The following is a 24,446-nucleotide window of genomic DNA, read 5'->3' as shown; positions in this document are numbered from 1 at the left end:
AGAGAAAGCGGTGAACTGCGCTGCTTTCCTACTCTGAGGACCACCTCGGGCCGGCGTAGTCCCAGCCCGTCTGCAGGAGACACCGAGTGCTGGCCCCTGGCCCGTACCAGGCAGAAGCACGAACTCCTGCAGTCCCAGCAATCTGCCCAACACTCCCTCCACCAATTCTTGGTCTCACAGGGTTTCAGAGGGGAGGGACTGTGGTATTTCTGGAGTCTAACATCCAAGTTACAGACGCTGTCACTATGAACTATGAATAAACTGCTCAGGGTCTCAGAACTGAGAGTGAAGTTTCTGTCCTTTCAACATGGGCCTCTGTCCCGAACCTTGGACGCCTTGTTAACAAGGTGAGCCAGACCCTCGCCTCTCCCAGATTTCTCCCAGTGGTCCTATCTTCTCAGGCCCTTCTTTTTATCCTAAGACCCTAAGGTTCTATGAATTTAGATCCAAATTACCCTGAAGTGCCCTTTATAAATTTCCAACATGTGAAGAGCTATATCATGATTATTATACTTTATGAAGAAGAGAACGTTTTTCCAAAGAGAAAAGATAAACTGACTTTCTCAATTCTCACGCTGAAAAAGCTAAGTTTTATTATAAATACTTTTGTGTCAAAGCTATACAGTAGTTTCTTTACTGTAACTTTACAATTCTATCAAGAGTAATACATACCTGTATATACACATACATAGGTAGGTATGATTAGGACCTACTTATACTTCAGGGTCCAAACAACATATTATCTCATCTTACAGTGAGGTAAGTTTACTAATGAGTACACTAGTGAGACTAGTGCTGGCCATGGTACATTTAAGTTCAATATGATGCAATATTTGCTTTTGTTAGCGTCTGAGAGTGGCCTGACAAAACCAGAAGGCAATCATGACTTGCGCCACTTGGCAGGCCACACCCAGAAAGGAAACCTGCAGCTCTGTCCGCAATGTGCAGTGTCGCCTTCAGTTTCTTATTCTCTCTGTGTCCCTCTACCCCCCACTCACTCCCACCCTCACAGACACCCTCAGCAAAGGCAAGTGTGCACCCATGGGACAAAGACGGCCAGTACCAAGTGCAGCTCTTTCCCTCTACGTGCAGATGCCCTTTGTAGGACACACCTCACAACTTTCTGCCTTTTGCCAACTGTCACATTTTGGCCAAATTCCAATTCCAACCAGTTCAGAGATGTGGACTGTATTTTTTCTCCTGATGTCTTACCTCTTTCACATGGGTGTGAAAGGACACTGACATGTCCAGTAGGATCTTTCGCTGCTCCACACGCCGAACAAAATCTTGTATCCGGTCTTCGAGCTGATGGGCAGCCTGATAAATCTCTTCCGGGTCACATTCCCCAGTCTGCGCCAGCTGTTCTGCTGCTTCTAGCAACTTATCTGCATTGGTGTACGTGTTCTGCACAAGAGAACATCCACAGAAAACAGTGAACACAAGGCAAACTAGCCACTCTGGGTCATAACAAATAGCAACTCAGTCAATTAACTGCAACACTTCTGGTCATTTACCTGTGTCGAACAGAAAATGTATAACACAGAGCAATGACTCTAGCAATTCTATACATTTCTATCAGCAGCCTCTGCCAATACAATTTTAGAATGTTAAACTCTGACCCTCGTGGCAAAGCCCTTGCATCTAAAGCAGAGTCGGGGTACCCGTGGGCAGCTGCTGGCTGTCTCATGACTCAGAAAGTGCCTTCAGATTTCTGTTAAGGTGGGGCCAGGAAATAGCCCGTAGCCACAAGTGCTTGCTTCACTTTTCTCCCAACTGTCTGGCAGAGTGGTGAATTCCAGTTCTGTGTCTTTTGGTGCACTGGTTTATGACAATTCCCAAGTCCAAGATTAAGGTTAAGTTCCGAACAAGCATACACTGGTGTGTCTTTCCACACTGTTCTACTTACTGGTAAATCTGCACTTGTCTTTTTTCTACTTTTTCTCACACATTTTTGAGAAAAAGGAAATATTGACTACAAAACAGCTGGAGTTTTAAGGAGCTAAAAGTGAAGTGTAAGTATACATGTGAAACAGTCGGAAGATTATTCTGACTCTTTGTAAGCCCGAGGCTGTTCAGAGGCTGCTCTGAGCCCCAAGACTGTTCCTGAAACCTATGCAAGGGTCCCATGCCCAAGAGACCAGGCGGCGGATGTCTGCACAGTAACAAGAGAATTAAGGCTCCAGGAAAGCCCAGAAAATCCGCCTGCAGTTCCCCACAAGAAACAGCTGAGTCCTTCATCCCTCTCCCAACAACTAAGGTCTAGAGCTGAGCAGGGCAGGTGAGTCATCGGAGGGTGGGAGGCGCCCAGCGGTGAGGAGGCAGAGCCTGAGCAGGGCGGTGAAGGTGTCCCCGCAGTGGGACGGGAATGGCCCAGGAAGTGAGGCTCTCTGCAGGACAAGGAGGGCAACTGTGTGAGTCTGCTGCCTGCTGCCAGTCACATAATACCGCTTTGGTCCACAGCGCTAGAGTCCTGAGGTCTAGCTGCCTCAAGCAGTGATGGCCTTCCTCCTGGCGGAGCAGCGCAGGGGCTCACATGGCGGGGAGAGAGACAGGGAGAGCGCAGGTGTCGCTCCTGCTCCTCACAAAGCTACCAGCAGTCCATCATGAGGGCTCACACTAACAACCTTGTCGAGTCCTAATTTCTCCCCATGTCCAGCTCTAAACACCAGTCATAAAAATTCCACTTCTTTAATACCTCATGTCGGGACGTCAGTGCACGTGGACCTCTGAGGGGTACCCTAAAACCACACCTGCCCCGCAATTCTGCCCCGGCTCCCTAAGGCTGACGTCCTCACAGAACAAACCACAACCATGCAATCAATGTACCACAGGACCAATGTCTCAACTCATTTTCAACATTAATTCAAATCTATGGATTAATTCATTAATCTCAAGTCTCATTTCAGACTCAAGGCAAACTGCTGGTTCTGCGCCTGTGAATAAAAATAAAAATAAAAATTTTAACAAAATGGTTGTCTACTTCTAAGATACAATGGTGGATAGGCATAGGACACTTCTATTCCCAAAGAGAGAAACAGACGGAAAGGAGTAAACAGCCGAAGAACGGTCACCTGGAAACCACAGGGCGCCATCAGCCCTCAAAGCTGCAGGACAGCATTTATCTAACGCAGGCTGCAGTGAGAGCGGGTGCCCCGGGCTCGCACGGCCGCCCCTACCGCTCTGCTGGTCCTCGGCCACAGCTCCTCTCACGGACGCACGCTGACCCTGGCAGCTTTCCTGGGCAGGCACGGCATGCATGCTGCTCACCGCCCTACCTCTCTCGAGTCCCTGGTGCAGCTCCATTTACACAGCCCACAGGCTGTCACCCCAGGGTCACTCTCTGCAGGGCTCTGACTCTGACACACTGGGGAGAGAGGACTCCAGGAGTTCGGCACCTTTCTATCAGCAACCTTGTCCAGTACTGTTTTAGACTGTCCAACTTTGACCCTCACCCCGAAGCCCTTGCATCTAAAGCAGAGACGGGGTATCTGTGGGCAGCTGCTGACAGAAAGTGAGGCCTTCCTCTGAAGTCTGTGGAAGTCACCTTGACCCCATAACTCTTGCATTCCGTGTGCCTGCGAATCAGCTTCACGTGGCTGCCAAGGCCTGCTGCATGAGGAGCTATACGTGGGCCTGTGTGAGCCATGGATCTGGCTGCAGAGCGCTTCTCGAGAAAGCCAGCATCCCAAGGTAGCCAAGGGCTCCGGCAGTGAACCCATTCTTCAGAACACCCTGAGCTGCAGCAGACAACTGCCCTGGAGAATCTGGGTCTGTGAGGGGAGGTTTGCACATTTCTGAGATGCCCCAAGCCTTGTTCTCACTGTCTTGAGGATTAGAATCTCTGCTCTTATCTTTAGGAAATGGTTGCACAGCCTCATCCGTCCTTCATTCTTAATTTTCTGTTTTCCACAGCAGCTTGGATCATGGACACAATGTAGCCAGGTTCTTTGCTCAGTGTAACAAAGCTGGTATTTTGTCTGATTTCCAATAGAATCCTCATTTTCACGTGGGACCAGCTCACAAATCTCCTTGTCTTCTGAGTCCTCCACAGAGTTACCTCTAAGGCTCCCTGAACAGCAGTCTACGTTTTTTCTAACTTGCCCCTCCAAACTCTTTCTGCCTCTGCCTAGAACCCAATTCCAAAGATAATTTCACATTTTCAAGTATTTGTTGTTGCTGGGCCACTATTCACGATCAATTTTCTGTCTTATGCTGGTTTTAATTACTGTAACAAAAATACCCGAGCTTGGCTAACTCAGCAAAGAAGTTTATTTAGTTCAGTTTTGGAGACTGCAAGTCTAACTCAGGTGGCACCATGACTGTGGGACCACACGGGGAAGGAAATCATGTCTTAAAACAGTAAGCCAGAGAAAGACTTAAGCATACCCGTAACGGACTTAGGGCCCTCCCAGCAGGCTGTACTTACTAAAGGCCCCACCTCCAACATCATCACACTAAGGTCAAGACACCAGCACATGCATGTTTCACAGACATACAACCTCCAAACACAGCAGCAGCCTTTTGGGGAAGGGTGGCTTCCAAGTTGGGAGACTGGTTACATCCAAGAGGATTAATGAACTAAATCAATATGTAGGGATAATCAGAGCCATGTTTCTCAAGTTGGAGACAGGGTTATAAATATAAAGAAGAAAAGCTGAGTTAGCCCTTTACCCAGCAAATGGATTAGAACTGGAGGTATCAGTGAGGACACAGGATTTTCTAACAGGATGTGCACATGCATGTGTGTGCTACACATTCATTTTCTCTCTCCCTCCCAGCAAGAACCCAAGAGCAGCAAAAAGCTTAGCACCAGATCGGCGCTTCTCATCACCATTTTCCTCTGTAGGGAACCAGGACTCCTTGGAGAAGCAACTGGTAAGTAAACACAAAGTCGAATCATCTGACTGAACCTCAAAATAAGGAAGTGTTCAGAGCCAAGGGCGGCCAAACCAGGAGACCCAACCTAAGGAGGTTCCTGCAGGCCAGCTGAGTGAATACACTACCTGAGCATCAAGATCAACAATGACAGTCACAGAGTCTCATCCGCTGAATGCAATGTGGACACCACAAGCCCATGACAACACAAAGAAACAACACTGGTAAAGAAACAGAATGCAGTGGCACCTCAGTTCACGAACTTAATTCATTCCACAATTCTGGTCGCGAACTGAATGGTTAGTGAATGAATAGAAGCCTTTGTGAACCGAGGCATTACACTGAACCTTACAGGGAAATCTGATTCAGTTCATGACCAGAATAACAGAATGACTTAAGTTCGTGAACTGAGGTACCACTGTATTTACAGAATTGAAAAACCCTCCCTAAGGTACTTACTAATTTCAAAATGGGAAAGAATATCTTTCAGGATGAGAAGCCTGGCAGAGGTCACCTTACCTGAGCACAAAGAGAACACTGTATGTAAGAGGACAAATTAAAATCATGTGCCACCTGATGAGATACTATGAGAAGGAAGCATCATTCCTGTTATATTCCTACACAAGTACTATCTGAATCCAGTAATGAGGAAACATCAAACCTTACACAAGGAACATTTTCCAAAATGTGGCCTGAAATTGTCTCAAATGTCAGGTCAAAAGTTAAGGGGGGAAAAAAAAAGAAAAACAAGGTCAAGGAAAAATCCAGGAACTCCTATGGCTCAAGGACCCTAAGGGATGCACCAAAGAAATGCACAGGTCCTTCTGTTTTAAAGGATGTGAGTGTCAGAAGGTGAACTGATGCTACTTTTCCAACTTTGGTAGCAGTATTAAGGCTGCATAGTAAAACATCTGTCCGTGGAGGGAAAAACACTGAGGTAAATGGTTCAGGAGATTTCTCTGTGTTAAACTTTCAGATTTACTACAAGTTGAGGAAGTTTCTGTATACAGAGTAATAGGTGAGGGGGACTTCAACAGTGTTGCTATCAAGTGATGGGGTGGTAGCAGCCCAGAGGATGCAGCTGACAAGTGCGGTCTACAGAGAATCACAAGTCGTCTTCTCTTTACCACCCACAGCTGAGCTACCTCCTCCGTATACTACGTACTCTCACCACAGCCCACTTTACAGGGGAGGAAACGAGCAAGTGTCTTCTGCGGCCAAGGCTGGTGGGTGGTGCAAATCAGCGTCATACCTGGGTCTATTTCACTCCAAAGCCTGCGATTACACCTACCCAACATGTCTCCTCCAAATGCAGAATGAGCCTGAGGCCCCCTGCTCTCCAAAATGACACTCTAATCCCTGAAGCCAAGATGATTATATGAAAGATAAAAGTTGTTAGTAGAAATGGCTTTGTGGAGAACAAGCTTGTGACAGGTTACATCTTTGGAGGATAATCTGAATCTCGTGGGGTAAAAAGCCACATAGTCACTCGCAGAACTGTACCTACAGAAAGGGTCCCCGGTGACATTTAAGACACCTTGTTCCCAAAACCAGCTCTGTCCTTCAGCTAGAGTTCTCTGGCTTTAGAGGCTGTTGTAACCAGAGCTTTTTAAATCTGCAAAGGCACACTGACTTGGATAACTATAAAAGAGTACTGTGAAGAAGTTTCAAGAGGAGAGCATTTTTAATTTCTTTTTTTACATGAATATATTAAAATGCTCTAAGGCTGTGCATACCACACATTATAAAGCAATGAGCATGAATTCACTCAGCAGGTTAAATCTACTCACAATCACTGCACAAAATGAGATCATCCAATTAGTCATGAAGGGGTTCTTCGCTCTACAAAACTGCATGCAAAGGTGATCAAGTGCTTCCTGAGGAGGCCACGGCACGGGCGTGCGAGATGGGGCCCTGCCGCGGGGCCCGGTGCTGCACAGGTGGGAGTGGCCCGGACCACGCGCTTCCTCCACGCAGTCATGAAGCTCCCTGCAGGTCCTTCTCAGAACCCAGAACTGTTCTATGTGATACATCTATATTTAGTACATTCCAGTGAATTCAACCATAGGCTTACACTTACTTCCTTTTAAAATCCACTGTTACTTCATCATGTCACAACTTACCAATTTAAAGAAGTTTAAGAAAAATTTTTTTAAATAAATTGTTGTGCCGGGGATATAGCTCAGTGGCACAGCGCCTGCCTGGCAAATGCGAGGTCCTGAGTTTGATTTCTGGTACCAAAAAAATAAATAAATTGCCAATTTAAGATCTCTACAACCAATTTGGAGTTTAAAAAGTAAACTCCCAAGATTGTAAGAAACAAACTAACCAACCTTGAACTTAACTATGAAAAGGAAATTTCTTGACTTTGTTTTACCTTTGTGATGAAATAAGGTTCTTTATTCAGCACTATAGATCCCTCTGTTCCTGTTTTTAAGATGTTTCCACAGTCCATTCTGTCCACATTGAAAATATAAACTTAATTACAATTTGCCGTCACAAAACGCAGGCAAAAGCGGAAGGGCAGCTGGCGCAGGTCCCTCACTTCACCCTGTGCCAGGGAGAGACTAAAGCCACTCCATTCTCGGGGAGGAGCCAGAGCTCCCAGCGTGGGAAGCTATACATGCAAGGTACCGTTCACTTGGATTCCAAGGGCCAGTCTGCAGACCACACCCACTGCACATGGACATCACAAACCCTGGTCCTTGGGGGCCACCCAACAGTCACATTCTCCTCCACTGAAAATACTGTTACAAAGCTCCTTAACAGATGGATGGCAGGGGTCTCGCTCTAGGTCTTGAAGCCCTGCGCCCACTGTACACCACAGCAGCCTCTCCCGCCCGCAGTGCAGCCCTCCACCCACAGCACTTCACGTCAGGAGTGGAGCAGACTCCCTTCTAAATGAGCCTGAGATGGGTCTGCAGAGTCTTCTGTGCTATGACCTACCTATGTGCACAAGAGCTGGCTTGTACCAGATCTGAGAGCTGTTCTGTTCCCTACTGATGACTTATGCTTGTCACCAACAGGTCTGTGCACATCTGGGGACTGAATCAGTGGGACAGTGACACTCAAAAGCAAGAGAAGGGGAATTGTGTAAACAGTTAAGAAGTAGCTGGCGGTTACTGAATGTATACTCTAAGCAAATCCCTGCGCGCCTGCTTGTTTGCAGTTCCATCAGCAGACCTAAAGCTGGACAGTGCGTGACTAGGAAGAGAGTAACTGGCAGAGTATTCTGAAAGTGACTGGTACCTAAACTATACAGCGGAAGCCCTTGACCTTCCTTAAGCGAGGAGAGGAAGAAAACAACAGAGAAAGAGATAGCGAAGATGCTAGGGACAGAGGCCATCGCCTAAGGACCAGCACTGCAGTGGGACTGGAGGGAGCACTGGAGAGGAAAGCTGAGCCAAGAGCCAGGGCACATGGCGGGGAGGCCTGAGCCCACACCGATGGAGGGCTGCCGAAGGAGAGGGGCACACCGAGAGCCTGGCTGCAAGCAAGGGGCTCCCCAGTCCTGAAAGGGCAGGTGCATGGCTGTTCTGCTGCCCCAAAGCCCCTCTTGTTGACACCATGTCTGCCTCTAACCTTCTCTCTTTTTTTTTTATTTGTGCCACCAAACTGAACTCTGTACATTTTCATGTCTTGGCTTAAGATGTCAGGGCTAACACAGACAGCCATGGGACAATAGCCAGGCCTGTTCAGGAGCTCTAGGTCCACGGCTACCTGCTGCTCCTTGCCCCTTCTCTGTGGTCTGGTGGAACAGCGGCATGGTGGTCATTTACACACTGGCGCGAGGAAAAGTGGGGTGGCTCTGCAATGTGAGCGAACCTACACACAGTTCAGATTTGGGCTGAGGCGTTTTCTCAGTTTGGGGAAGACAGACAGGCCCCCTTGGCATCCCAGGGACTAGCAGCAAGACATGATGAAAAAGGACCGAAGCTCAGCCAGGTGACGGAAGGAGCAGCGAAGCCCCAGTCTCTCTCCTCAGCAGGGGCGGAAAGCACCACAGCACAAATGCTACTTTGACCCTTTGCTTGCCCCAGAAACATTACAGCAAAAATATTCACTTGCTAAAAAGAAAGTTCTCCCACTCTTGTTGCCCCCTGAGAACTTGTGTGGACAGCTCTGACGACTGTCATAGAAGTCAGCAAGGAAGTTTACCCTAGAGACATGAGCCGTAAATGACGTTTTCTAGATATGGAATGGGCAGAACCAAGACATGGAGGGAGCAAGGCCAACTAAGGTAACAGAGAGAATGCCTATTCTCACATGAAAACATGCAGTAGGGCCTGGTTCTTCATCCTGGGAAATGCTCGGGGAGTGGGAGGGAGAGGTGAGGCCATCTCCGTGGGCAGGCGTGTGCAAACACACTACTCCGCCAAGAGTCTCAACTTCTACAACTTGGCTGTTTGCAGTTCTGCCTCTCAAATGCTTTGGTGCCTGCGGTCTTTGCTCATATGATCCAATTTTTGCATTTCAAACCACAGTTAATTGCAGTAGTAGTTATCATATAAAAACATAAAGGGGGAGATAACGAGTATATTTTCCACATTTGTTCTGCTATAAGATGACAGCAGAGTACTTCCCAGCAAATGAGTTAGGGAGACCACATGAAATGGGCGCAAGAGACATGCTGTCAAAAAGCCCAAGACCGTGTGTGGCAAGGCTGTGGGACGCAGAGTCTTTTTTTAGTCATTTCTTGAGAACAACAAGATGGAAAGGTTGTAACTGTCAGTTTTACTTTATACATTAAGACATGTAAAGAAGGTAGCTTTGTTGTTTTGAGACAGGGTCTGCCTTGTGGCTCAGGTTGGCATTGAACTGATGACGCTCCCAGTCCAGCCTCCCAGGTAACCGGGGTCACAGGCCTGTGCCACAGTGCTCCATTTAAGAAGGTAACTTTTCAAAGGCATCTTCACAGAACAGGACATAGATGCAGTTTGTGTGTCATCATACAATTCGGCCCCGTATTTTAGTTCTCAGACTAGTAATTGATCCCTTCATCTTATACAATATACTGGTGCACATGGCCCTGTTTAGTCTTGTTTGATTTTAAGATTACATTGCTAGATATATATTAATGCTCTTCCTTTAATAACTGAAGGCCTTCTTTAATTCTGAGAACATTTTTATACTTTCAGGGGTATTTTGTCATATAATAATATTCTAAGCACAATTTCCTCATGGTTTATATTTTCCTCGAGGGGCTGGGGATTTAGCTTAGTGGCACAGTGCCTGCCTGGCAAGCGCAAGGTCGTGAGTTCGATGCCTGGTACCGGAAAAAAACCCAAAAAAAAAAAAAAAAAAAAAAAAAAAAAAAAAAAAAAAAAAAAAAAAAAAAAAAAAATATATATATATGGTAGATCTTTTCCTAATACCGTTTATATTTTCAAATTCCCTGGGATATTTATGTTTCAGGTGAACCGCCTGAAAGATGTCCAGTCTGAAAATGTTTGTCTTTTAACAAGTGGACTCTACTTTCCATTCACTATAATTAGTGATGCTTTGGACAAATTACTACTTCTTATTTTATGATTTCTATCACGACTTTTGTTGTGCTCATTTTTTTGCTTTTGGTTTTTGTTTGTTTCTTTTGGCCCCTAGTTTTTACGTAGCTGGTTTTCAGCATTTCTTTTCCCTTAAAATTTATCTGCTATCTCTCTACTTTGAGTAGTTGTTCAAAACTGCTCGAGGCAGGCCTGAGCTAACAAACTGCAGACCAGCACGATGCCTCTTGTGAGCTCCCTTCCACCTTTCAGATGAGGATAGGCTGGCTTCAGTTCCCTCCTGATTTGACCTGGTTCCAGATCCATCTTCTGCTTCAAAGATCAAACTTTTAGTCTACAAACATACTTATCAGTTTCTTTGCTCACCCTGCCCCTTCACATACTTCCACTTGTTCACTTACTTACATTTTATTCAAAAAATTATGTGTTTCTGGATACTTAAATATGCCAGGCATTGTTCTAGATGCTAGTGATATAAAAGTGTTCTCGTGGAGTTCAAAATATACTGGGTACTTTACATTATTCCCTTCCTAGAGTAAATCTTTTTGTTTTTCTGGTAGTGTTTGAGTGATAAACTCTTTAGGTCTTGGTATGCAGATTATCCACACTGCTGAATGACAGGTCTGCTGGTGCAGAATTCAAGGTTCAGAGTTATTTGCCATCAGGATTCCATCCCACTGCTGTCCAGAATCTATGTCCTGACAAGAAGTCATTGTCTAACATTTCCATAGGTGTCGTCTTGTCCCTTCTCTCGTTTCTTAAGACTTTGTAATCACCTTCAGTTTTAACGTAATTTGTCTGAGTTTGGATGTGTCTGACTTAGACAACTTCTTTTGAAAACAACTTTTGTTTACTTCCTTTTTTTTTTATGTGTGCGTGCACACATATGTGATGTTTCAGACCGGAAGGCTTACTACAGAGAAGGTAAGACACTTTTCACATGGCTTTGGGCATTATAAGCGTGCTCAAACTCCACATAGCCTGTACTCTGAACACGCTGCATTCCTAGCTCCGGTTTCCTAAGTGCATACAGACCCAACAAGACTGAGGCTGTGCCCGTAAGTATGGAAATGTAAAACTATTTTTCTCTGACTAGGAATTGAAACGTCAGAAACTACTAAAACACTGGTATAACAAATACGACAAAAACATCCAATATATACTTGTTTCAAGAATATCACATTTTACAAAGGATCAACTGACTAAATCAGGTTTCTGCCAAAGCAATGACAACTTCACTCTGAAATCAATTTCACTGAATCACCTCAAACACTTGTAGCAAAGGTTGAGTCATCTCAGATGTGGTTAAAACTGTATTCAAAACCAACCACATAGGTATTTGGGAGAGAAAACAGTGGCAGCCATTATTTTACCTGTGCTACTTCTTCAAAATCTTCATGACGTTTCTGCAAAGCTCTGGCCCGATGAAGAGATTTTCCCACACCTGTGTGTTTGCTGAGAAATGCTTCTCCATGGTTCTCAATCCAATCCAGCACCTGCAGTGAAATTACAGCCACATGAGCATGAAAACCATATCCTGCCTGTTCAGTGCTGAGGGTAACCCAATGAAGACACATTCTGTTGTCAAAATTCTGTAAGAAATAAGAAGCAAACTAGCAAAAAAATTGGAAGTAGTCGGGTACTAATTTAACGCACTTGATAATTACACCTTACATCAGCTTTTCCAGCAGGACTTTAATCAGCTCTTGCATTAAAAGTATAAATCTGTCTATGTATAAACATTACATGCAACAATGATTCAATTAAGTCTCACCTCATTTTATGCATGACTGAGCCACCAAACTGCCGTGGGTTTTGTGTGAGATAGCCGTCAGGCCACAGAAGGCCACGTCTGACTTAACATTTTTTTAAAGGCTCAAAGCTTCACAACTCAGGCAATTCAAGTTTAACTGCAGAGTTAATTTTTTCCTTTCTCTCCTTCAGAAGAGTCCAAGCACATAAGTAAAACCTAAGAAAACAGAACCCTTCCATGCCTGATTCCCAGTCTTGGAGGATAATTTATTTTACAAATTAAGATGTTGCGAAAGCTAAGCATTCCATGAACTTAATTACTTAAAAGCTCCTGCTAGTTGAAATCCACTATACTCAAGAAAAAAGCAAAGCAAAGCAGGGGAAAATAATACTTTAAAGTCCATAGCTGGGAATGAGTAGTTCACTGACTTTCACACTTAAGAAATCACAGAACAATGACCATATCTAACACTACATCAAATGCACACTTTGTGTCCCTCTCATGAAGTGGCCAAGAAAATCAAGTCAGTGATGCCTTTAACTAAAAATATTTCGCTGAATTTTAAACAATTAAAATGTGTTTATTAATGTGCTGTGAAAGCGCTGAAGGCTCACCCACTTTCCATGTTTCTAACCATGGTACCCGCTCTAGCGTGTTCAAGTTAACAAAACCCCTTAGAAAGGATAATATGTACGCAACAGAAACTTCCTGCTCATAACTCTGGAGGCTAAGTGCAGATCAAGATTCTCTGGTGAGGGCTCTCTTTCACCGGCAGTACAGGTGTCCTCACATGGCAAAGGCTCCCTCAGGCCTCTTTCACAGGAGCGCCAATCCCATCCATGGGAGCAGTCCTGGCAACGTTAATCACTTTCCAACGCCGCACCTATTACTATACCACACAGCAGATTAGGTTTCCACAAACAAAGTTAGAGGACACAAGCAGACTGCAGCAGGTCCCTCAGCACAAAAATCAAAATGATGTTGGACGGAAGACCAAATAGGGCTATTGTAATGGTTTGTGTCTGGATGTGTCCCCTGAAAGCCTCACGCAGTCATGGGGCAGGCCTCGGAGTTATGATTGATTCATGGGTGTGAGAGCTACACCCGCTCTGGGGCGGGTAGTTTGCACATGTAAGGGAGGGAGAGAGGCTTGCTCTTCCCTTTGCCGCTCCTCAATTTTGCTCTTGTCGCTTTTTGCTGTCTTCTACTGCCATGTGCCACTCTGCCTCGGAGCCGGCCAAGTGTGGAAGGAAACCTCCCCAGACTGTGAGCTAAATAAACCTTTCCTTCCTTAATTTTGGGTCAGGTATTTTGTCTCAGCAAGGAGAGAAAAGCAACCAAGACAGCTATACTTGCTAAGCCAGTGGTCCAGGGGTAACCTAGAAGCATAACACCTTCACTGTCTGCCAATGGTAAATAAAACAGGCTTAACTTGTGGTTCACTGCTACTAAATAGTAGGCCTTGCCCTTTGATTACCGAACGATCGAGGTATCAGCTGTGCTGGCAAAGACGAGAGTGCATCTTGTTCTCCACCGCTCCACACAGTGCCCTTCAAACTCGAGGCCTGACTGAGCGCCCTTTCTGTGCAGCGTTTAGGAAAGTTAATGTTACACATACATAAAATGGCTGTGAACCTTAACAAACCTCTGGTCTTCTACAAGGACCCCTGTAGAACTGGCAGCAGCTGAAATCAGAAGTAGAGGTGGGGACAGAGGTGGAGGTCAACCGGCAGGTGGTGCTCAGGCCCAAACTACTTATCTACTTCAGGAATACAGTTCCTTTCTAACCATATCAGCCTTCGGCCCACGGCCTGGCGCCATACTAACAGAGCAGTTCTTGCTGGATCCATGTGTATTCTCATCTGCACCCTTGTTCTCCTGATTCTTCCTCTAATAGCCCTCGCTTCCACCCTTTCACTGAGGCACCCTGCACAGAGGAACTGACTGTGCTCTTCGGTGAGTTCCTGATCTGTTATGCACATCAGTTTCCTGCTCTGCTCCATGGCGATACCACAGGGAGCTGTGAGTATTCAGTGAAGCAGCTTAACGTTAGGCAAATGCACAGCACTTGTGTCATCGCCACCCATAGACCAGAACCTCTGGCTGCTTTCCATGGAATTTCAGACTCCTTAATGACACAGACTATAAATATTCCATTGCTTATTAATTAGTGCACTTGGCACACTGGCTTTCTTTGAGATTACAAAGACAGCAGGGAGTCTGCGGGTGGTGCTGGATTCATCACCTGATCCCAGGCAGACGCAAGTGGTTGAGCTGTTTACACGACGGTCTCTTAGTACACATTATAAAGTAGAGGTCTGGTTCCTCCTAGAGAAACGTCTCAGTAACTTCAAGACCTCTGCAACTTGACGAATGGATGCCTTTTACAGAATGTGTCTCTGGGCATGAGGCCAATACCATGCAGAAGACAAGAGAAATATTTTAAACTTGAAAAGAATCTAGAGGCACGTAAGTAAAAACCATGCTACATTTCACTGCCTGTAAGATCTTCACGAAGGGCCAGAGAGACTTTTAAAAATTATAGAGTGTGATCTGTACGTCCTTAACTTAAAGAATTAATTCACCAGTAAGCAGCAAGTCTTCTGACTACAACTAACTCCACAGGGACTTAAAATTCTGTGAGAGGGCACAATTTCAAAAGGTAAAAAAATAAACTACTTGGTAGGGAGAGAAGCAGCAAAATAGACTATTTTAAAAATAATAAAAATTTGCTTTTCAAACGTAAGAGAAACATTACAGGATATATAACTTGGAAACAAAAGCTATTATGAACCAACCACTCAGGTTATAATGAACATTTTTATTTTATCAATGGATATCTCAGACAAAACAATACCACGTGAAATTATATTTCTAACAAATATGAATGTAATTCAAATAAGAATGTGTAAATTCTGACCACTTAAAATAGAAGACAGTTATGAATATTCCCAACCAAACTCTCCCACAATGCTGTTGTTTTTTTTACAAGTATGTACAAACTTGCAGACTGACAAAGGATCCTAACATTTGAAAGACATGGTTGTGAACTCCTTCAATCTCAAACCTAAAATAACTGGCCAATCGGGGGGCTTTATTTATCATCCTAGGCCAGGCAGCCACCTCCCAACCTCTATCACGGCCAGTGCTGTCAGCTGTGTGCTGTGACTTCAATTCCAGGAATAAGGCGGGAATGGGTTTAGTGGCTTTCCTTCCAGATTCCAGGAAAAGGGCAAAAGTGGTCCCTCTGGAGTCACCTGGTTCAGAGCACAGAAGGAAAGGTGGGAGGCCAACATCATTCTCTCTGCTCAGAGCTCATTCTTCTGTAATCAGTGTCCTCCAATGGACACAAATCACTCCAAGACCAGAGTCACTCCAAAATGCAATGCCAGCCAGCAAGAGACAGATACTCAAGTCAATTATCAGACACACAGGAAGTCATGCAGATTAAGCTTAACTCCCTCATTATTATCATTTCTTAGCTAATGAGCACCTGCTGCTAAAGCAGGCACAAGCCATGGGTAGGTACATTCTCCATTCCCATTTACACATGTGCCCCAGACAAACGTCCTCAGTTACTTTATGAAGGAACCAACCTGTGGACTTGAACACACAAGTCTGGCCTCATGCACATCCTTTTAAGTCTAGTGTATACTGCCCCTTCTCCAACTTGGCACAACTGACATATAGATAGTACAAAAAGGTAGGAAAGAAAACAGCTCTGATTTTGTTTCAGAGCAGTTCAGTCTGTTACACAAAACCTCTAAGGACATGACTGTCGAAATGAACAGCAAACCTGGGCTACAGCAAAAAACTCTCAGCAACTCTAGTAAATGTCCACGACTGGCTGCAGGCCAGTTTCCCCCAATGCACACAGCGCGGTTCTGGCCAGCCTGTATAATCTATCTACAAAAAAGCTTTCTGTGCTAAGGTCCCACTACCCAATATTTTGTGGATTCCTATTTCCAAGTAATTATTAAGAATGTGTGAATACGTAACTTAGTCTTCTAACAAAGCCCAACTCACAACATACCCTACGAAGACCAACATGGTATTTTCCCTTTCAAGCACAGAGGTCTTTTTTCAAATACTTGAGCAGTTTTATGTCATCACCAAGCAACATATCACGGTCAGTGGTGTCACACCAGCAGCATTTACTGGGTGGTTATTCGGTTCTGTACTTGACAGCAGTACAGATCCACAACTCCTTGTCCACAAGAACTCTGACATTCCAAATACTTTTTCAAAATTTTCTTCCAAATTTCTTGTCAATAACACTTGACCGAAGGTGTTTATCGCCTCCACTGCTCCCTTCAGTGCGAGTCTGTACACCTGGCTTCGAAAATAGTCATGTGCTAGACTGGAGTGGGGCCAGGGGCTGCCCAGACCCCACTAGGAATGTTCTGTGTCATCCGGTGTTACTTTCCTGAACCTCAAGCAATTCTGATTTCCATATCACATCTATTCCCAACAGCTATACATATAAGAAAGTATTATTTCATTAATATCCTTTTTAAGCCAAAAAATGAGGCTCAGAGAAGTTAACGTGCCCCAAAATACATTTGAACGCAGGTCTTCTTCAGCCAACTGTAGCTCTTAATCCCCACGTGACACAGCAGTCTTTGAATTCCACATGAATGCCTTTACAGCACTTCTAAGGCTACAGGCCCAAAATCTAGGCTAAGAAATCTGACATAAACCCACCAAGATCACACCAAGTGAATATCCAGGGAAAATACACAAACATTTGTCAATTTCAGTATCCATTTTAAAGAGACAATATAATGAACACATAATAGTGTTCTCTATCATATTAATGACAGTCCCTTCTAAATCACATTTTATATACATAAAAATGAAAATAATCTCATTCTATTCAGTTTCAGAAGTACATGAAAAAGATAATTCTAAAGTACTCTAAATTTGTTGTTTTTCATACAAAATCAGTTTTCCAGTTACAAAATATTAATGTCATCCTACCCACCCTATATTCTATATATATCCAAAATATTAACTAAATCTCGTTTCATTTTAGCTATATGCTTGTTATATGCACCATTGCTTTGAAATCACACAGAAGTGGAAATACTGCATTCTGACCTTTCTTAACTATCAGATCAGTAGTATTTAAGTGATATAACAAAGGGTGACTGATGGACTCAGTGACATCATTTCAAATCTGCTAAACATAAGCAGGTGACTGAGGAGAGCTTTCACTTAAATAATGTTAATTTTGGTTGGTGCCATAGCATTGTTGTGAGGGATTCAGTATTATGCTGTTAATGAAATTTACATACAAAGGAAAAAATCACAAAAGAAATTTGAAGAGTAAAAACACGTGAGTTTAAATTATTGGAATTTACACGGGCATCCTATCTTAAGCCGGCTCACCCTCTTTTTCCTAGTGCTTGGAGCATGTTTTATTCCTGAGGGCGTATCTTGGTCATGTTCTTCCCTTTCCAGTGAGACCAGGAATCCCCATCCACTTCAAGCCATGATCCCTGCCCAGAGATGCAAGCAGGGTGTGGAGAGCTGTGAGCAGCAGGCTGGCGGGCTGAGGCCACACATCAGTACAGCGGGGCTCTTCTCCCTGTCTCAAGCTTTAAAATCACTCAGTTGTGCTGCTTGCTCTTGATCCTCTAAAGCTGCCTAAAAGACCCCCCACAGTACCCATGCCACAGCGGAATGTCTGGCTGCCTTGCAATTTCCTCCGCCAGATTAATGAGTTCCCTGCCCTTAATCTCGGTCTCCCATAAAGTCTCAGGATATGAGCAAAATGTAGACAAATTTCTGCCAGGGCATAACACACATGGCCTGGAGTCCTCAATCCCAACTAAAACAGCTGGAACCTTCCAATCCTGGTCTCTTTACTGTCTGCACTTCTATCTGCACTCTGATGTGAACTCGGACCACAATCTCCCAGAAAGCTCAGCATACAACATTTTAGGGCTGCTTCTCCAGCTAGCATCTCCAAACCTTTCCAATCTCCTTTCATGAACCACTTTGGAAGGCTTCTGCGCTACATGCTCATGTAGCATCACAGACACAGCTCCGCTCCCAGTACCAGAATCTAACTTGCTTTCTTCATGGGTGAGACACAATGCTCATTACCCACAACTCAAGGGAGGAGAGATTTACTCTGGCTCATGCTTCAGTCCATAGTCGGCTGGCTCCAAGGCCAGACAGCACGGCCGAGGGGCCTGGTGGTGGAGCAGCTGCTCATGCATGGTGGACAGAAAGCAGAGCGCAAAGAGAGGAGCCAGTCAGGGACAAACCCTTCCGCGACACTCTCCAGCGCCCTGCCTCTTTCAACCAGGCCCCTCCTCCCAACAGCAAGACAGCTCTAAGACCCCATACTCCAACCACTTCCCCAAAATCCCCCGTGAGGTTTGGGGGGGTCACCCAATGTACACCACAGCATGGCTCCAACCTAGAACCCAAGTCAAGCAGCGTGGAGACACAGTTTTCACTGGCTAAAGCTCAGCAGTAGAACTGTGGAGTTACTTCTTTATAGACCTCGTGTCTGGTTCTCTGCCTCATGGGAGCACATGATGTCTTCCTTCTGCTACTGGAATTTAGCACTAAAGGCTTATTTTTCATTTAAATAACTAATTTTTAGTAGAGCTCCCCCACACTTCCAAGTGGCCGTGCTGTGAAATTAGCCCCTCCCTGTCCAGACAGACACTCTAGCTCAGCAGTGGAAAGCCTATGGCACGCGTGCTGCAGTAGGCTGTTTGTTATCACTGAATGCTCTGAAAGGGTCATCATCACTGCCCTAATTCCCCAACATTAGGCAAAGCTTCCATTCCTACAGGCTGATCTTCCAGTTTACTTGATTCCACCACTCCAGACTAAACAAAACTTTTAACCTAAAATAGTCTTTGGTTAATAAAAGTGGGTAATTTCTCAGTTTTCCTCATTTAGTTATTCAATAAATACTGACCATCCATTACTATTCCAGACACTTGGGAAGCCCTAGTGAATAAAGTGCCACGCCGGGCATGGTGGTGCACGCCTATAATCCCAGCAGTTGGGAGGCTGGAGCAGGAGGATCACTGCAAGTTTGAGACCAGCCTGGGCTACAAAGTGAGCTCCAGGCCAGCCTGAACTGCATAGTGAGACCATGTCTCAAAAAGACAAAAAAAAAAAAAAGCCCCTGTGGACCTTTGTTCCTCCTCTATAGAACACATCCAAAACTTGCAAGGACATCTGCCTGGGACCCTTACCAGGCCTCTGCTCACTACCCCCACTTCATTCCTCACAGAACTGGAGCAACCGTTCTGGGGCCCATAGAATGGTGCTATCCAACCCCAATATCCACAGCATCAAGTCAGAATGCACAGTACCAAGGCTCATCGGGATGGAAGCTGCTATGATGAAGCACTGACTCGACAGCCTGGCTGCGAGCAGGAAGTGTAAAGAAGCATCCAGGAAGCATGGATGAGCTTGACACCAGGCTGATGTGCCCCCAAATAACCCCTCATCCTCCAATCACATTCGGTCCTGGCACCAGTGCACTAGCACCTTTAACACTGTCCCAGACCTTACAGAAACGAGCCCCAATCCTTCATCATGGAGGCCACGTTTGTAACTAGCTCTCTGATACCTTTTCCTCCGCACCCTCCCTTCCATCCACACTGGACACCCAAAGCTCTGGGGACAGGCCCTACCCTCTCCTGTCCCTGCTCTCACTGTAATTTTTACTGTTCATTCCTCAACCTCCTAACCCTCTCTGTGGCCTTCCAAGAGCGGCTCAATTCACTTGACCACTTCCCAGGTGCTCCCCGCACAGTGTTACTCGTACCTCTACTGCACGCTTCTCCTTTTTCCTTTTACAACAGATCCTGATGCCTGAGAAAAATGTAGGCAAAGCTTTCAGGAATCACTCAAACACAGACAAGGGGCCTGCAGGTAGGTAAGAGAACACGGACGAAGTACCTAGCTTTACTTACCCCTCACTGCTCATAGCACTCAGATAGGCATCATTTAAGTTGATGCCTTCGCAAAATTATACCTGCCACTAATCAAAGACAGCAAGGTTACATTTGAGCATGTTGTGATCCAATTTATTAAACTACTAAGCCATCTGCTAAAAAAAAATCTGTCTGTTCTCTAAGAAGGAAACTTGTAAGTCTTCACCACACTTACCTCCACACTTTTTGAAGCACCACTCACTCATGCAATGATTTTGAAACAAAAATGAGTGTGCATAAGACAAATCTAGAGTAGACTACTGTTTCTTGATCTTTGTTTAAAAAAAAATTTTTTTTTTGGAGACAGGCTCTATTTGGCCTAGGCTCAGGAGAGTCTCCTACTTCAGTTTCCTAAGTAGGCGTGCATCGCTGCACCTGGCTTGTTTGATCATTTCAAGAGAGTATCAATTAATGATCCAACACTAGAGTACAGGGAGTTCTTGCAGACGCAATTCCACAGGGTGATGCTCACGCAGTTTTGGAAGTCTCCCTGCCTAACAAGCTTCCTTTAGGGGAGTCTGCCTGCTTCAGGAAAAAGAGCTAAAGGAGCTATCCTCTTCCTTGTTGTGTTGGAGTAATTAAATCCCAACAGTCCAAGAAGAGCCAGGTAAACTGGGCTGGTGAGGTAGAAAAAGAAGTCAGCATTCTGCCTTGGGCTACTTCCACGACTATTACCAGCTGAACACATACAGTGCTGTGCAACGAAAAGAAATTACTTATGAATAGAAACCCAAAGCATACGCAGAACAAAACACGCAGGTGGGCAGTAACACAGCTATTCACTTTATTACTTCAGCCACTCACTCACTGACGGCTACCCTAACAGTAAACACACCACAATGGAAATATATGTATTATCTGATCATCAGGAAATACGGCAAAGATCTTTCATTCAAGTTAATAATGCGGGCTGCCAACTTGCTGCGGCCAGCAAGGCTTCCCGCCTGCGTGCCTCTGCTGATTTTGACGTGGGGCAAATGTGACCAGCAGTTTCGAGTAGCTCTCCTACACCGTGCCCGACTTCCACCCAAACTCTTCCACAGAAATGGAAAATTAACAGCTAAATCAAAACTATGTTTTAAAAACCAAACTCCCCACACCCTTCTCCCACACGCATTCCTCAGGAGCGTGCTGCTAGCAGTGTGGCAGATGGTTTTCAAGTGTTCCTCAACAAGCATTTACTCTGAGGACTATTATTCCCTAAACTGCTCTTCTTTTGCAACGATGTTTAGGTGCTTTTTCATTACACAGAATAACCAAACAAAAAATACTTAGGTATCTCTAATTGGCTTACTGTTTTTGTCTCTACAAATCTGCCTTTTGTTGATAATATATCTTTCTAAAAAAATACTACTACTTTTTTCCCTATCTAGCCTCAGCTTCTCTCTCCTGCGCTACGCTTTATACGGCAAAATGTCCCTGCTAGCAATTCCTTCAGTCCCAGAAACACATTTTGGGTTCTGCCATCCTATTGTCAAAGTGCTGACTTTGATTAACCTCAGTTTTGCTCTTTGCTTCACAAGTAAATCCGACACAGCAATTTCCTGTTTGTATAACAAGTCAAATCCATTCTAGACTGTTAATGCAGAAAAAATACTTCCCTTCATAAGCAATACCTATCTTCTTTTGAACACTAAGGAGACCATATATATATATGATGTGTACCACATAACACTTTCTGCTGCTGACATTCAGGTAACCTACTGAGGGAAAACGCTGCCTTGTAAGAACTTCCTTATAGGGATCACAGTTACCTGTCCACACAATGTTTGCTGAATGCAAAAAGGGAGCTAGGTACTGGGTGACAAGTTACACAGCCAGATTCCTCTGAAAGGCTTCCTTCGCTGTCTTCCCCCACCCCACAGAGTCTTTCTTTTTGCCCACCGGTACCCCAGAAAGCCATGGGGAAGGGGGACACCCCCCCCCCTGCTGCTTCCTCAGGTAGGGAAATAAGTCCCCTTCACGAACATTAGTCTATGGCTGTGTTATGATACCTGATCCAAGGGATATGAAGTAGATGGGAAAATTCTTTAATAATTATACTTTAAACCATTAACATCTCTTGGCTTCTAAAAGTTTTTGAACAACTGAAAAAACAAAACTTTGTGCTTTCAACCAGACAGTTTCTAGTCTCTCAGTCAGCCTCTGAGAAGCCCTGGACACTGAGTGTCTTGAGCAAGGTCATCATTGCTAAGAGACACAAGTAACACCAAAATGACCGTCCCTGAGGCACTTTGTGTACGTAACTTCCACAGAACTCAAAACATACAACAAAGCATAGCATGTGAAAATTACACACGACAGCACCGTTGAAAATATTTTGTATTAACCACGTCTACATTAAGTGAAGTACGACGGTCAGTGACAGGGAGAATCTCGTGTTCGTCGGGACAGAGTGTACAGGTCTCTAACATCCCATCCTTCGACAGAACCCCACCCGCCTTCCGACAGTTCCCGGGGAGATGACAGGGGAGGGCCTGCAGGCCTGGACAAAGCACAGGGGCTCACTACTGTTCCGGAAGCAGAGTGTTCTGACCCCAGACACACCACCAAGGCTTCAGCCAACCTTCCGCATGCCGTGGGCATCCCGGTATATTCCAGAACTCCTCGCCCCCAGAGCTGGCACCCTGTTCACTTCTTGCTTTCCATTCTACTTTAGGTGAGGACCTCAACAGTATCCCTCTTGACCACCAAAGCTGTGTCACATTTCATGTGCTGCTACAGCTTTGGCCCTCAACAAGCCTCTTTTGCAGTGAGGACATAAGTAGGGTGGGGACTTGACTTACTGTTGTAAAAGCAATAGAAAAAGTGTTGACTGCTTAGAAATGAAGTCATAAAAGTCCACTTTTCATTAGGGAGACAGTATTAAGCACCTACTATGCATTGTCTAACAAGTATCACAAAAGCACTGCTAGCTCACTGCTTAAGTAATCAAAAAGCAGACCAATGTAAGTTGTAATACACCAGTCTAAGCACTACCAACATTATCCTCACAATTAAACATAGCTGGGAACGGTCTGAGACAGCAAAACTCACAGGTTCTTCCTGCCTTATCTCCTGTGTAAGTCACAGGCGTGGTAGCCGACAGCAGCCTGTGTGTGCATTCACTCATGGTCAGCAAAGAAGCTCCTGTCCTTGCCGTCCTTTCCTCTACAGCAGAGAGAATCCCCAGATGCCAGCGCACTCCCTAAACTCCGCTCAGGATGAGTCACTCCCCGTGAAGAGTGCAGTGTGAAACTGACCTGCTGAACGTCCTGCTGGAAAACACACAGCTGCAGCCTCTGATGGAGCCGGACCTTGCGGTGCTGCCAGATATTCTCGAGCTGCCGCTGGTGGTGCAGTACCTCGTGGATGACGTCCAGGACGTGGTGCACGGCCTTGGAGTAGTTGGCAGAAGCCGTAAGGGAATCAGAACTGCCAGGAGTCAAGGGTCGCTGGAGCTTGTCGAGGAGCGACTTCCCATCTTGGCTCACCTGCCCACAGAGTAAATGAGCAATTATGCAAGACGCACCGCTCTGCCCGGGCCGGCTTCAGATGCTGTCCTCAGTGCACTGTGCACTTGTACATATAAGCACTCACACACGCACCGACCACCGTCTTACTCCAAGTCTTATGTTTTAGACAGAATAAAACTTAAAAGACTCCATCAGTTATCCAATAACATCACAAAACCAAATGCAGAGCAGCAAGCTGAAACAAAGGCACTTTCATTACCACACACTATCGTAATGTACTATTCTCAATGAATACACATTCTATTTGACTTTAATAACACCAAGTAGCAAACCTAAATTGCATTGCTGGCATGTCCTTGTATTGAAATTGAAAAGTAACAATTTTCTCTTGGGATTTTATGAGGGAATACAACAGATTATGACAATGAAGCAATATTTTAATGCTGACTCTTAAAATCTCAGTTAAAAAAATCAACAACTTTGCATTAGACAAAGAACATGTACTTATACTTTCTGACATACTCAAACAGCAATTTTACTATATGTATACACACATACACGTGTGCATGCGTGTGCCTATAATCCCAGCACTCTGGGAGCTGAAGAAGGAAGATCGCCAAGTGCAAGCCCAGCCTGAGCAACTCAGTGAGATCCAGTCTCAAAAAATTGAAGAGGGCTGGGAATGAAGTGATACAGTTTAGTGGGAAGGCCCTGGGTTCAATCCTCAGCACCACAAAAAAAACAAATAAACAACACTGTTTTGTTTAGTACATTAACTTTACAAAGTAATTTGATTAAAATGCTATCAGTTTTTAAAAGTTATGTTGTTAATTGTCAAACTACAATTAAGCCAAAGCACTCAGACTGACTAAAGAAAAGAGGAAAG

General features: G+C 44.9%; 1 protein-coding gene across 2 annotated transcripts in view; it reads right to left on the bottom strand.

The window, feature by feature from the left end:
* Positions 1–24,446, bottom strand: part of Trio (trio Rho guanine nucleotide exchange factor) — a 199,644-nt gene that overhangs the window by 136,268 nt on the left and 38,930 nt on the right. For both annotated transcript variants that reach the window (XM_005386123.1, XM_013514974.1), the window contains exons 8-10: positions 23,348–23,578; positions 11,753–11,875; positions 1,213–1,404 (exon numbers count right to left, since the gene is read on the bottom strand). In XM_005386123.1, the coding sequence (XP_005386180.1) occupies positions 1,213–1,404; positions 11,753–11,875; positions 23,348–23,578 (546 nt within the window). The remainder of the gene's footprint in view (positions 1–1,212; positions 1,405–11,752; positions 11,876–23,347; positions 23,579–24,446) is intronic.

Source organism: Chinchilla lanigera, unplaced genomic scaffold (assembly GCF_000276665.1).
Source record: "Chinchilla lanigera isolate Chin_1 unplaced genomic scaffold, ChiLan1.0 scaffold00025, whole genome shotgun sequence".
NCBI lineage: Eukaryota > Metazoa > Chordata > Mammalia > Rodentia > Chinchillidae > Chinchilla > Chinchilla lanigera.
This window is presented reverse-complemented; position numbering and strand designations above follow the sequence as displayed.